At 47.8% G+C, this 15,141-nt stretch overlaps 1 protein-coding gene and 1 long non-coding RNA gene across 2 annotated transcripts in view; one reads left to right on the top strand and one right to left on the bottom strand.

Moving 5' to 3' along the window:
* Positions 1 to 170: 170 nt before the first annotated feature.
* On the bottom strand, positions 171 to 10,913 carry ALOX5 (arachidonate 5-lipoxygenase). The gene is made up of 3 exons (XM_081823899.1): positions 10,668 to 10,913; positions 4,617 to 4,815; positions 171 to 698 (listed from the first exon to the last, which is right to left on the bottom strand). Exons 1-3 carry the CDS (start codon positions 10,815 to 10,817, stop codon positions 613 to 615), a joined length of 435 nt encoding a protein of 144 aa, XP_081680025.1. The 5' UTR covers positions 10,818 to 10,913; the 3' UTR covers positions 171 to 612.
* Positions 10,914 to 11,378: 465 nt separating this feature from the next.
* Positions 11,379 to 15,141, top strand: part of LOC145722183 (uncharacterized) — a 29,400-nt gene continuing 25,637 nt past the window's right edge. The window contains exon 1 of the long non-coding RNA XR_014146272.1: positions 11,379 to 11,537. This is a non-coding gene — a long non-coding RNA (uncharacterized LOC145722183). The remainder of the gene's footprint in view (positions 11,538 to 15,141) is intronic.

Genomic DNA, 15,141 nt, shown 5'->3' with positions numbered 1-15,141 from the left:
GACATCCTGGCTCTTTCCACAGTTTGGCTATTGTGGACATTGCTGCTATAAACATCGGGGTGCACGTACCCCTTCGGATCCCTACATTTGTATCTTTGGGGTAAATACCCAGTAGTGCAATTACTGGGTCGTAGGGTAGCTCTGTTTTCAACTTTCTGAGGAACCTCCATACTGTTTTCCAGTGTGGCTGCACCAGCTTGCATTCCCACCAACAGTGTAGGAGGGTTCCTAATTTTAATAATTTGAGTTCTCTCACTCTTTTTTCTTGGTCTGTTAAAGATTTGTCAGTTTTGTTGTAGATTATATGTCCCTTTTACAATCGAATTATTATCAGAAGACATAAGAAGTGAGGGGTAATCTCTACCATGGGAGGTGAAAGAACATTAATGTAAATCCAAGCTTTGGCTGCCCCATTCCTCCTAAACGCCGATATGGCTGACCTCAAGTTTTTTCCATAATGCTCTACCATCTCTGCCTGGAGTGGTGGTCAGGGGGAGCTGGGGGTTGGGGAGCACTCCAGGGAACTAGTGGCATGGCCATCATTTACCAGCAGTGGTCGGCCATAACCCGTGGGCACAGTTTATTTATGGACGTTCGGTCTGATGTCATAACTCACCGATACTGTTTTTGCCGTGTTTCCAGCTCTTTACGTCTGTGCTGCTTGAGAATGTGAATTTGGTCATCGCAGGCCAACTTTGCTGTGAGTAAAGGACAGGATTGTGAGAAGAGCCACGAAGGTAACAAGGTCCAGTATTTGGGTTCCCCTCCCACACCCTACCCATGCACCATCTTTACCTACCCAAGAACAGCCCCCTTCCCCCACCCCCACTCATACTGAGGACACTGGGGTCTAGGGAGGTTGAACAGCTTTGCATTTGAACTTTGCCCAAGGTCACACACCGAATTAGTGGATTTTCAACACAAGATTCAAATCTTGTGTTCTTAGCCCCTCCCATTATAAAAGACAAACGCAGTTCCCTCTCTTTCTGCCTGTTCACTCAGCAAGCCGGGGGCCCTCGGGGCGCTGAGAATCACATCCAGGTACATGAGCCAGGCTTGGTTCTTGTCAGGCATCATGGGGGCAGGCCAACGATTCTCTGACTCTCCAGCAGGCACAGGGCATAGAGCAAGTTGCCTTAGCTTCCTCACATGTAAAATGGGGAAAATAATGCCTATTTTTAGGGTCATGATGGGGATTTAGTGAGTACTTCACACAGTGCTTGGCACCCAGTAAGGTGGAACAATAATTAATATTATTGTCCTCATAATCATGATGGACCTGAGCTGCTTCTTCCTCCCTCTTAGCGCAGATTCAAAGGTGTCTTGGTTCTCATTTCAGGAGTGGGGTAAGTGGCTTAAGGGCAGGGTCAAGCTGCTCAGGGCCTTTAGAGTAGGACAGGCTGGTTCATGATTACCCTTTATACTGTTATTTAAGGTAAAGCCTGTGAACACAGTGGGAGCCCAGACTAGTAGGATTCCAGAGCATCTCCTGAAAAGGGGGCCTATAATAGTGCTTCTCTAGCTCTCTGTGGTTTTTAAAATTTCCATTCCATCACAGACTGATATTTTTGCAAAATATAATAAAAATTAACTACTGGAAAAATGAAATAAAAAAAAAACCAAAGACATTCAAAACACAAGCCCTGTTTTTAGTATAAGATGCAATAATCATAGAATAATTCTTGCAAGTTGCTATAAAAGCTTATAAGTGTCTACTTTCAGACCAACACCCAACAGTTCTTAGCCCACACTCAGAGTCCCTTCTGGCTGAGGCAGCTCCAGCCCAGGGCTGGGAGCTGGGGCCCAGAGAGGAGGATCAATGGAGCACCTCTTTGTTCTCCAGTGGGGATGGAAAGCCATGCAGTAGGGGCGGCCGGAGGCCACTGAAGGCAAGATGAGTATTAACTGTAACAACAGCTGTCACTGGCTGTACAAGACACTGTTACAGGCACCCGACATTCATCATCTCTAATCCACCTCAAAGAAACAGCCTCTTAGGCACCTGGCTCTGAGAAATTGGGTCTCTTCAGTTTCAGTGGTATGAGTAAGTCAGAACATGTGGAACTGCACATACCAAGTGTCAAAAGGCATAAACTCCATTTCTCTTGGACATTCCACCCTGGTGGCTGATGGAACCTTTGGGAACACAGCAGATGACCTCAGGTGACAAGACCTAGACTGAATGCCCCAGAGTTCGGGAGTAGGGGTTGATTCCAAAACACTGATATGAGTGCCTTACTGAAGCTGTCTTTTCACAGAGCTGCTCTGGATCCTGGGACCACAGTGACGGCCCTCTGACCATTATGTTCATGCCAGGTGCCGTGGTGAAGTATTAGATGGCAGAGGTTACCATGTCGCTTGTGGGCTGAGCCCCTTCATTTTCAGTTGTCCCAAGATTGGTTGTTGTGCTATGTGGTGGATTAAAGATGGCCATAAATTCTTTGACGTTCTTTCCATTGAGAGGTGGGGGTCTGTGTCCCCTCTAAGTCTGGATAGGCTCTGTGACTGCTTGGACCAATAGAATATGGTGGAAGTTACCCTCTGCCAGCTTCCAGGCTCAGGCAGGAGAGACTGGCAGCTTCCACCTTCTGTCTCTTGGAGTACTTACTCTTGGAAGCCGACCACCACATAAGACCACCCTGTGACCACCCAGTTGTGAGAAGCCCAACGCCATAGAAAAGGCTTGAAGAATGAGATTCCAGGTGGAAAGAGAGGCCAAGGAGCCCTGAGGCACTAGACATGTGAGAGAAGAACCGTCTTAGAAGTGAGCCTTCTAGTCCTTCCCCCTCAGCCGATGCTTCATGGCTCACAGACGAACTGCCCCAGCTGAGCCTTTCCCAGATCTCTGACCTATAAGATCATGTGCAAAATAAAAAGGCTGTTTAAAACCACTCAGATTGTTACACAACAATCGACAAGTGGAACATACTGGATGGATAGCTTCTATGTGTCCCTCCAGATCTACCCTTCACCTTGTCCTGTCCCTGAAGGCCCTGATCTTGTCCTTGATTGGAATGAATTGCAACAATGGGCTTCACATTGGGTTCAGCCACTGGGAAGCCTGACCAGAGAGAGGAGGGCATGGGAGAATGAGGAGAGTGTTTCCCCAGGCTGTCTGCATCTCTAGTGGGGGCCACAACTACTCTCAAGGGAGCTCTGTCTCAAGGACACTCCCCTTCTGGGATTAATCTGGCATTCTTTCCCTCCCCTCACCCCACCTGGACTAGCAGTGCTAATGGCCTGCACACTGGTGTGTTCCTCTGCACACTGACCTACACCTTTCTAAACATCCTCATTTGAATGTGCCATATGTTTTTTTGCTGGAAAGGGATTCAGGATCTGTGGGAAGAAGGACTGTACGCAGGAGGGAGACTTGGAGCTAGTGTTTTTCCAATACTAGAGAAAGAGAAGAACCCTATCCACAACCGTTCACATTCTGGCCACTACAAGACAGAGTGAATTTTGTGGGTTTTTTTTTTTTTTTGGCATGAGGTCGGGAGACAAAAATCCTTCTAGCTCTAATCATTCAGCTCAGAAATATTTTTGGAATTTGGTTTCTTAAATTCCATGTGAGAAACAATGGGATGTGGCCTGATAGTTTAAGAACACTAGGTAGAAAAGAATTTTTCCTCCTCCGTCTTGGTTTTCTTAGCTAAAAAATGGGGGTAGTAATCATTTCCATTTTACCTACCCCACTGAACTCTAAAGAATGAATGATCTAGTGATAGGAATGCACTGTCGACTAGGAAGTATTAAACATCTCACGGGTAAAACATCTGTCCTCCTCGTTATTCCAGTGGTACACAGCTTTGAAGACTTCTCATTCTGGGTTTAGAGTGTGAGCAAACTGAAGGGCCATGACTTGAACCAGACAGAATTTTGCCAAGGCATGGGTTTGACTCTCACATGTTAAGAGGCTACTATGCAAGGGGGAGTCTTTCACGGGGACAGTGGCCTTAGCTGAGTTTTGCCATCCATTCCGCTCTCTGTTCCTCCGCATCAGGCCAACTGCCTGTCTCTTATGAGGAATGCTCTCCCAAAGAAGTGCCAGATTGGGGTCTGCACATTTGAGGGTCTTGCTTAAGAGGGTAGATTTTAGGTTCTTTTCTCTTTAGCAAAATGTAGGACTTCAGGTGTAACAATCGGTGACCATGACCGCCAGGCCTGGCCACAGCCCCTCTAGGCTGGCCCTTGGGCCACCCCTATCAACCTCTTCCCTTCCCAGGCCTGTGTGGGGTGCCCTGGAGCCCAAGCCCCACTATAGCCCACAGGGAGGAGAACTGGAGAATTCACCTGGAGAACTGCCTGTCTAAGGAGATGTCCTGCAGGTACTTGCTATGAGGGACCCTCTGACAAAAAGGGAGTCATAAGCTTGCCTCTGAAGGACTGCAGCCCAGAGGGAAGACAGCTGAGCATGTGGCTGGGGGCCTCCCACCCCACCCTCTGAGTGTGGGGTTTATTACTCCCCTGAGGAAGGTCATACCACCTGCAGGTGCATCGAGGCACAGAGCAGCAGTGTTATTATTCCCATGAATACAGTTCTTGGAGGAGAGAGGGCCTGCAAGCCCCCTGGTTCCTGGGAAGCTCAGGGAGTGGAAGGGGCTTGAGCCACTCACCGCGTCCATCTCTCAGGACAATCTCGCCCTCACCGGCGATCCAGCGGTAGCAAGGGAACTCAATGTAATCTCCACAGGGCGTCTTCAGCGTGATGTACTTCAGGTACCAGTCATCATGGAGCCAGTACTTGCGCTTCTCGATTCTGACTAGCTGGATTTCGCCCAGTTCTTCATCCACTGTCACGTCATAAGAATCAACCTGAGAGGAGAAAAAGGCAAATCAGGTTGTCTGGGGGTTTCCTGAGCCTTCGTATCACCCCTTAGTTCATTTAGCCAAGATGTCTGCCGAATGCCTGCCCTCGCAAGGCTCTGTGCTGCACCTGGGAGGCAGAGATGGACAAATCCTGGCCTCTGCCTTAATGGAGATGGAGGTCTCGTGAGTAAGGGATGGATGGTGCTGCTCAGAGAGGGACATTCTGCTGTCTGCCCATGGTCAGGCTGGAGGAGGGGAGACTCCAGCAGGGGTGCCCTCTGCTAGGCTGTGCTTGGTGAGGGTCCTCTTCAGCTGCCCCTGCTCACAATGAGGGCAGGGCGGCTGCTGGCCTTCCCACCCTGCAGGCTGGCGAGGGCAAACTAGACCTTGCATGCTGGGCAGCCCTTTACATCTTACGAAGGGCTTGCTGACAATTGCTGTAGACCCCCACAATGACGTGAGGATGAGGGGCAGTCATGACTGTGTCACAGATGAAGATATTGAAGCTTACTAAGTCCCACTTCAGCTATTCATTGACAGAGACGGAATTCTAATCCAGACCTTTCTAGCACAGCCACTCCATGTCTCTCTTGTTCTCTGGGGAACAAATAACTGAGTGAAAATGGGGAGGCTCAAGTGCAAGTGAAGTTGCATAGATGCACATCATCCTAGGGCATCTGCTATTCACTTAGCCACAGAGAGGTCAAGAAAATCAGATAAGCAACACCCATGACATCTGTGGCACAGTGGTGGGCTGAGGCTGGTCTTGCCGCTAGAAGGTACCACTGCAGGCCATGGGCAGCCTGCCCACCAGGTCCCTGGGACTGAGCTGCTCAGTGCTTCGTGCTGCCGGGCTCCTGACTCGAGGAGACAGGCAGGCATGGTGGCAGTGCTGGGCAACCCTCCTGAGGCTTTGGGGTAACCTGTGTGTCTGCAACTCTCGATGGCAGAGGGAAAGGAAGGAAGAGAGCTCAAGTATTGCATTGGGTGTTCTATACACCAGCAGGGTTGGGAAGCCCTGGACTCGGTGCTTCTCGATTTTGAGGGTCTTCCTTAAGAGGGTAGATTTTAGGTTCTTTTCTCTTTTAGCAAAATGTAGGACTTTAGGTGTAACAATCGGTGACCATGACCGCCGGGTCTGGCCACAGCCCCTCTAGGCTGGCCCTTGGGCCACACCTATCAACCTCTTCCCTTCCCAGGCCTGTGTGCGGTGCCCTGGAGTCCAAGCCCCACTATGGCCCACATTTCTCTCTTCTTTTCTGCTCCAATTTCTCCCTCTCACTCTGTCTTCCAGTCCCCCCAGTTCCCTCTTCTCTGCTCCACAACCTCCTGAGGTACTTTCTAAGCCAGATTTCACCAATACTTGAGCTTTTTCCTTGGTGGCAGAACCTAGAGTTCTCAGTGTGATAGTGAAGTAAATGGAGGGGAGGGGTTTTCATCCTGCATATGACCCCATGCGTCTCTATCTCCATCCTTCTCCTACCAAGCTGCAAGGGGAACCCCAGGGAGAACTTCTTAAGAGGAATAGGAAGTTGGGTATTTTTAGCAAACCTCTTGGCTCTGAGCACAGTAAGCAGCTCACATGTTGTGGTTACTGAAGATGCCAGACACTTGTGGTCAGAAAGCGGAAGTCTCCTCCCTGTGCCCTGTGATCTGGGCCTGGGTTCTCGTTAGAGCATTTCTGAGGACCAAGGAGCCAGGCCTCTGGGATGACACTTTTTGGTCCCTAACAGGTACACAAGCACATCTGTGCTACCGGAATGCACCCTCCTGCAGAGTGAAAGAACCTTTTTACTCCACAGTGTGTCTGGTGGGAACAGAATCCATAGGTGAGGTCACAAAGACCACTGACCCCAGGCCTGTGGGACCTCAGCTGGGGAGCCTATCTGTATTGCAGGGTGCTGATCCCTTGGGAAGAAGTCAGGAAGCCCCAGGGTGCAGGGTTGGAGAGGAGTCCCAGTGAGGGGATGGATGACCCGAGGAGCTGGGAGGAGAAGAGGAAAGGAAGGACACAGCTCTTGTGGGGTGACTTCTGGGTGTGGGAGAGAATGGAGACCCCTGAGCTGAGGCATCAGTAGGCCAGGTGGTAAGATTTCAGAGGTGAGATCAATGGGGAGGGGAAGGAATGGGTAAGGCATTTAGCTGTATAGAACTGAGAGAGCAAGACCCCTTAGGCGGGGAATGCATACGTAGAAGGAGGTGGTTAGAGCCTGGAGCTCCTTGGGTCAGAGGTGGTAGGTGCAATGGTCAGATGCTAGAGAGAGACATGCAGGCAGGGAAACATGCAATTCCCCAGCCTCATCTCACAGAAGGGCCAGTTTTTTTATTTCACTTGTTGCTTTCAACTCTTTATTGGGTATACAGTTTTAAGGCTTTTGAATATTTCATCATTGTGTTAGCTGATCACTTTTCATTTGATCTTTATATGAGCATTTTTAGAAAGGTCTCATTTGTTTCTGTTCCAGATCCCTGTTGTTGCTGTGACAGGGAGAGGGATCTCTCTGCTGGAGCATGGACAGAAGACAGTTCTGAGGCCCAACCTGCGATGCTCGTCTTGGCGGAAGCTAATGAGGGGCTAGGCAGGGAGAGGAGGAGGTGTGGAGCAGAGAAGAGGGAACTGGGGGGGACTGGAAGACAGAGTGAGAGGGAGAAATTGGAGCAGAAAAGAAGAGAGAAATGGGGGACATTGGGGTATGGCGGGGACTGGGAAGTAGAGAAAGGAAGAAAATGAGAAACAAGAAGCAGAATCCAGGGAAGAGAGGACAGAGAGGGAAGACTGGGGGATAGAGATGGAAGTTCATAAGGACATGTTTATTCTTTTTTTTTTATTCTTATGTTAATCCCCATACATTACATCATTAGTTTTAGATGTAGTGTTCCATGATTCATTGTTTGTGCATAATACCCAGTGCTCCATGCAGAATGTGCCCTCCTCAATACCCACCACCAGGCTAACCCATGCTCCCACCCCCCTCCCCTCTAGAACCCTCAGTTTGTTTTTCAGAGTCCATCGTCTCTCATGGTTCAGGACATGTTTATTCTTCATTAATATATTCTTATTACTGAGAAGGAGGTATTCTGGAGTGTTCTCTTCATAAAGAGATTAATAAGGTTAACATTGCCTGAATATATGAGAAGTATATACAGTTGTAAGACTGCTCTACACTCACTGAATACATTCAGGGACAATATATTAAACACTTCTGTGTTGTCCCTAGCTTTCCTAAGAGTGCAGTCTTGGAATGAAAATGAAATGACTCAACTGAGATTTCCCAGAGATCTTCGGATCTATAAAAGTCATCCTATCTGACTTGACCTGCTTTCAGTTGACAGAAGTAAGGAAACAAATCAATTTGCCACATTTGCCCAGCCTCGGGCCAGTCTCTGGGCTCTTTCCTAAGCAGGCAGTGGTGAGCCCCTGAGGGTGTGACCATGTACAGGAGAATCTCACCTTCAGAGGACTTCAATTCCCAGTCCTCACCTGAATCAGTATGTGGAACTCTGATGAGAATAATTGGGGATCTGTAACTCAATTTGTGGAGAAGAAATCAGTCCTACTGTTTGACTGAATTCTGCACAGAGGTATGTGGGTGTTGATCTGCCAAAGACCCGGAAATGGCTGAACTAGCTGCCTGGTAACAGCCTTTATTGCTGTGACTGTGACTGCTAACCATAACGATTAGAACACTTTTCCAAGTAAAATGGCCCATTCTTCTACAGCAAGTATTTTCTCTAAGGTTTCTTTTTCACCTTTACCCAACAGGGACAGACTGGCCTTAAAGAGCCACTGGCTGGAAAATGAGGAAGTAGCTCTGGGCTGTGCAAGACAAAGTGTGAAGTAACTTTGCACCAACAGGAACTTTCTTAAAAGTGGATTTTTTTCAGAGCCTTTAGGAACCAGCTGATTCCCCTGCAGCCCAGCAGCCCTTCTGACTTGCTCTCTCTCACCCCAGTGGAAATGTGACATGCAAACCTCTCCTGTAATTTGCTTCTGGAACTCTTACCAAGGTGTTTAGTCACAGTGTCATTTGAATGAATTCTCAAGGTGGGGAAATAATGAACAGAACGGTGCTTTCACCCCTCTTCCAATGACCCTGTTATGGCCACACCACAGTGTCTCCTTCGGGTAGAGGCCACATGTGGGGTGCCCTGTGCTGCACAGCATGAGCACACTGGTGTGTGTGTGTGTGTGTAGAGGAGGATGGGGCCCACTGCGGCCTGCTTATTAAAGGGAAGTAGTCTGTACCCAATCCTCCTCCCTGAGATGTTGGGGAACCATGAAAGAATGGAAATAAATGAAGGTGCTTCAGAAATGGCAGAAGGTGTCATCCTCCCAAGTGGATGTCTCATCGGCCCTCCCTCCTGCACCACTGTTCTCAGGGCCAGTTCCCTATTGGGGGAAACCAAACAACAGATGGTTGTTTTTATACTCAACACCTCACTCTTCTTGAAGGGAGCTTGAGCCAGGCTAACTTCTGAAGTTGGCTAAGTGCCATGTCGGCTAATAACAAGGTTTTGAAGCTCCTGGGGAGGAATCAAGCCCACTTTTGAGTTTGGAAGTGGGAAAAGGAGTGGACTATTACTTACTTACTGCAGCCTCTACAGACCTAAAACCTAATTCATGAATTTTATCCAAGAGGTATTCAGTTGAACCATATGAAATTCCCAGTTTTATCAAAAATTGTCAACTATAAACAATTTCATATGGTTCAACCTAATAATCAACTAAATAGTGAAAAGAAAAAGACCGCTTTGTGAAGTCTAAGTCTTTTTGGTCCAGCTCAGGAGCTGGGGGGTGATGGAAGGGAACATTCCCTGGGCACCTACCTGAAGTGTGTTGGGACTGTCACAATAATCATACAATGAGCACTTCCTATGCACTTGGCAGTGGACTGGGCAAGTCACTAAATGGTGAGGACCATGACCTGCCATGCTCACCGAGAAAACCACAGGGCTGGAATTCATGCCCAGGTCAGCATCAGGAACTCACTTCTAAATGGGGCCACCTGTGCATGTCCTTATATAGTACTTGGCAGCACAGACTAGAAGTACAGTAAACACTGGCTCCCCTCGCTCCCTGGACTCCCACAGCTCCAGGGTATCTAGTGAGAAGGGGAGAGGAGAAGCCCTCCTTCCTCTTCTTGCTCCACTGAGCCCTCACACCTGGGGTGGAAGTGTTCCCTGGTGTATACTCCGCTGGGAGTCAGACAGTCTCCAGGTTGCAACAGCCTTCCTGCTTGAGTTCTCTTGTTCTTTCCCTCCAAATTCCTCTGGGGACCTGTCCTGAGAATGTGAGCTACCCAGGTGTGAAGACATCTGCTAGTATCACTCTGGGCCAGCAGCTGGGCTTGTGCTCACCCAGATTCCTGGACCAGCCTGAAATTATCCCTTCCGTTTTACATTTGGGGAAACTGGGGTCCAGTGAAGAGACAGAGTGAGCCAGCAGTCAGGCCCTGATTCAACCCAGGTCTCTGAACTCCCACACCTGTGCTTTCTCCCCACAGCTCAAGGCGGCTCGAGGTGCCATCTGTGCTTCACAGCAGGGCAAGGACCCGCACGACTTGTGGAAGGAGCCCTACGAAATGGGGCACAAGCAGCGCTGGCCACAGTACTTGCCCAGTTAAGGGACCTTTCAGAGCCTCGGGGTCCCTATCTGTGAAATGGAGAGCAGACCTTGTACCTTCTCCTGCTCCCAGGGGAGAAGCGCGGCGCCCCGCCGGCCTCACCGTGGAAGCCTCCCGCCCCCGAACTTGGGTCCCAGCCGCCCCGACGGGGTCCTGGGCTTCCCCGGCCTCGGTCTCGGCCGCCCCGACGGGGCCCCGTGTGATCCCAGCCCTGTCCCAGCCGTGCGCCCTCACCGCGCCGCGCTCAAAGTCGTTGTAGAAGGGCTTGTCCAGCAGGTGCTTCTCGCTGCAGCCCGCAGAGCCCACGAGGCTGAGGTAGATGTAGTCGTCGGTGCCAGCGAACCACTGGCTGCCGGTGGCCACGGTGACCGTGTAGGAGGGCATGGCGGAGGGCTGCGAGCTCCAGGAGCCTTGGTGCGGTGGATTCGCGCACTTCGGCACCTGGCCGGGACCCGCGCAGCGGCCTCTTTCCCCGCCGGCCCCGCCCCCCACCCGCTCCGGCCCCGCCCCCCCGCTCCGGCCCCGCCCCCCGTCCGGCTGGACCGGACCGGACCCCACAAGCCCGGCCCCGCCCCCCCCGCCCCGCCCCTGACGCTCCGACGGCTCGGGGCTCGCGTCGGACATGGTAGGGGTCGCGCGTTCCTGCTTCTCACTCCATTGGCTTGGTGTCTGTTTTAGCCGTCTGGGGACTGGGGCTACCTCAGCTGCCATCCCCTCACCCATGCATCCGTTCATTCACTCACTTAGCCTCCCATTCATTGTTCTCACCCTTTACCCTTCCTTCCTGCCTCAGCGCCAGGCTCCTGGAAGGCGCTAGGGTTAGGCTCTGGCGACCCCCGGAAAATGAGGCGTAGTCTCTACTCTCACCAAGCTCCCAGTGTGATTGGGGCGATTACCCGTGGCGTCGTTTCTTAGACCAGGGGTGCTCTGGGAGTTTACAGGGGCAAGGGGGACTCACCTGGGGATTCCAGGGAGGCTTCTTGGAGGAGGCCACACCGGAGTTGATACTGAGAGTGGTTTCTGGGACGCAGAGACTTCAGTCAGCGCTGGCTTCCACAGGCTTGGCTGAATGTCACTGTGGGCAAGCTGCAAATGGGCACCGAGGTGAGTCAGATGCCAGCCGCTCTCAGGACAAGAGATTGTCCATGTACGGCGGGAAGCGGGGCCGCCAGAGGGGGGGCAGGACAAGAAATACAAATCTGAACTAGGTGTTGTCTGGAGGAGATCAGCGGGCTTGAGGAGGCGGGAGGCTGGGGTATGTGGGGAAGGAGTTAGGCTTGCTTAGTGATGGCTCTTGGAGGGGGCGGGGAAAGTCCTGGGAAAGAAGATGTGGATTCCACAGCAAGAATGTTCCAGGAGTTAGGGCGGGCACCTGGGGAGCCGGCTGCCTGGCGGGAGTAATTGGTAGGCTTTCTAATAGGTGGTGGGCTGAGGCCTGAAAGAGATGTTAATAGAAGGAAGCTTCCCTTGGGTGGTCAGCTTTCCTACTGCTGTGACCTGATCTTATTAAGTCTTCTGTATTCACCTGCACCTCCTCCACACTTCATTCCCACTTTCCTGGCTCGCAGCCCGCCCGCCCCCCAACTTCAGAACTGGGTCTGACTGTGGTACCCATTCAGTAATAAGCTGAACTAAATGAAAATATAAGTTCATTCCATGTCAGGTGGTGGGTGCGTCAAGTCCCCGGCTTTGTACACTCACTGTTGGGGAGATGCAAAGAGACAGGCCTGAGACAGGCTCCCCATGTCTGGGAAGCGGGTCTCCACCTGGTGGCAAGTCCTGCTTTCTTTTCTGCCTGGCAGGACCACCACTCTGAGCAGAGAGAGGGGACCTGCTAGTCCACTTTCTACAGGTGGAAGATGAGGGCGGATTTCAGTGGGACTGGCTTTATTCATGGGAAGACAGGCACTGAAGGGATTCTCTGGGAATCAAATAAGACATGGAGGAATGGGCACAGCTGAGATGCACAGGTGAAGATAGGCTAGAATTGGGACCCAACCCCTACCAGGCAAGAGACAGGCTCCAGGAACCCCTGGGGGGGGTGGGGAGTATGAAGGATGGCTGTGGAATTGCACTTCACATCTAAGAATGAAATGGCTATTGTTTTTCTTTAAAAAGTACATACAATATATTTTTCTGGACAAAAGTAATAAACTGTAGAAATTAGAGAAAAGTTGGATATAGAAACAATTCATAACGTGTAGAAAAGTAGTAAATATTCATTATTAGACATTTTTACACCATTAGGACCACATCTTTGTGTGTATTTTGTCATATGTGCATTTTCCTTAATATTATAAGATGTATTTTCCTACATAATTTTACTTTTTAAATATTTTGATGACTGCATAATATTCAGTTGTATGGATATACCACTATTTCATTAGTCCACTATTATTGGGCATGTAGGTTGCTTTCCCTCATTAATTGCTATAGTACATATTTGGTGCTTAAAACATTTTAAAAAGTTTTTAAGCTAGGGATTTAGAAATGGACCAAAGCATATGAATATTCTGAGACCTTTGTAACATGTTATTAAGCTACTTTCCCAAGGACTATAGTAATTTATACTCATGCCATTTACCAGCATGCACAACATGGAATGTTGGTTTCATAGAAACTTTGCCATCGTGGGGTAGTTTCTAAAATATCCCTACATCTTGTCCTCACTGTCTCTGACCTGGTTCAGGCTTTCAGCATCTCCTACACGGACTGTAACAACAGCTTCCTACCTCATCTCTCTATCTTTAGCCTAACTGCCCCCCCCCCTCCAATTCTCTAACTGGAGTAATTGCCCTATATAATAGATGGGATAATCTCACTGCCTTACAGTCCATCATTGCTTGCCTGCCTGCCTGCCTGCCTGCCTGCCTTCCTTCCAGCTTTATTGAGATGTAATTAGTATACTATACAATTCACTCATTTAAAGTGTTTAGTGGTGTTTAGTAATATTCAGAGAATTGTGAGACCATCACTGCAATCAGTTTTAGAACATTTCTGCCACCCCATTAGCAGTCACCTCACATTACCCTCCTCATCTTTTCAGCCAGGGTAAACACTAATTTACTTTCTGTCTATAGATTTGCCTATTCTGCACATTTCATAGGAATGGAATCATACAATATGTAACCTTTTCTGACTGGCTTCTTTCACTTAACCATAATGTTTTCAAGAGTCATGCATATGGCAGCATGCATCAGTACTTTATTCTTTTTTTGTGGTTAAATAATATTCCATTTTATGGATATGCTACATTGTGTTTATCAATTCATCAGATGATGGAAATTTGAGTTGTTTCCACTTTGGGGCTATTGTGAAGAATAGTGCTATGAATATTCATGTGTAAATTTTTGTGTAGACATGTTTTCATTTCTTTTAGAGACATAACTAGAAGTCAAATTGGTGGATCATATGGTAACGTAATTTTGAGGACATGCAGATTGTTTTCTAAAGTGGCTGCACCATTTTACATTTTCATAAGCAATCTATTAGGTTCCATTTTCTCCACATCCTCTTCAACACATTATATTCTCTGTGAAGTGGTATCTTATTGTGGTTTTGATTTGGATTTCCTTCATGGCTAATGATGTTGAGCAACACTTGCTGCCTAGTTGTATAACTCCTTTAAAGAAATGTATGTTCAGATCTTGACCCATTTATTAAATTAGCTTATTTACTTAACTTATTATTGAGTTGTAAGTGTTCATACATCCTGGATAGGATATAACTATATTTATACATGTTTTGTTGCTTCTGTGGATTGCCTTTTCACTTTTTTGATGATTCTGTTTGAAGCAGAAAACTTTTAATTTTGAGTAAACCCAATTTTATATATTTTCTTTTGTTGTTGAGATTTTAGTACCGCATCTAGGAGACTGTTGCCTATACTAAGTTCACGGAAATTTACTCCTATGTTTTCTTCATAGAATTTTATACTTAAGGTTCTTCATTTAGACCTATTATCCATTTTGCCAATTTTTGTGTGTGGTGTGATATAGGGATTCAAATTAATTCTTTTGCATGTGAATATCCAGTTGTTGTGGCATCACTTATTGAGAACATGAGTCTCCATTGAATTGTCTTTGTACCTTAGTAAAAAAAATTAATTCACCATAAGTGTAGGGATTTATTTCTGGACTTTCAGTTTTGTACCATTGACCAGTATGTGTATCATATGTCAGTGCCACACTGTCTTGATTACTATAACTTTACAGTAAGTTTTGAAATTGGGAAGTGTGAATTCACCCTTGCTCTTTATTTTTCAAGAATATTTTGGCTATTTTGTGTCCTTTGCATCTTCTTACAAATTATAGAATCAACTTCTCAATTTCCACACACACACACACACAAAAAAAAGCAAGGTGGGACTTTGATAGGGATCACATTGAAGCTGTAGGTCAATTTGGGAAGTATTACTATCTTAATATTAAGTCTTCTGAACCAGGAACATGGGATATGTTTCAGTTTATTTAAATCTTTTCTATTTCAATAATGTTTTATAGTTTTCAATGCATTTTTTGTTATTAAATTTATTCCTCAATATTTTACTTTTTTTTAAGGAAAGCTATTTATTTTTGTCCCTCTCTCTCCCCAGCTTTATTAGGGTATACTTGACAAATAAAAATTGTGTATACTTAAGGTATACAGTGTAAGGTTTTGATATATAGATACATTGTGACATGATTACCACAGTCAAACCATTAAGACC

This window comes from Leptonychotes weddellii, chromosome 6 (assembly GCF_054177405.1).
Source record: "Leptonychotes weddellii isolate Sample4059 chromosome 6, ASM5417740v2, whole genome shotgun sequence".
Lineage (NCBI taxonomy): Eukaryota > Metazoa > Chordata > Mammalia > Carnivora > Phocidae > Leptonychotes > Leptonychotes weddellii.
Note: the sequence above shows the minus strand (reverse complement) of the source record. Positions and strands in the feature narration are given on the sequence as shown.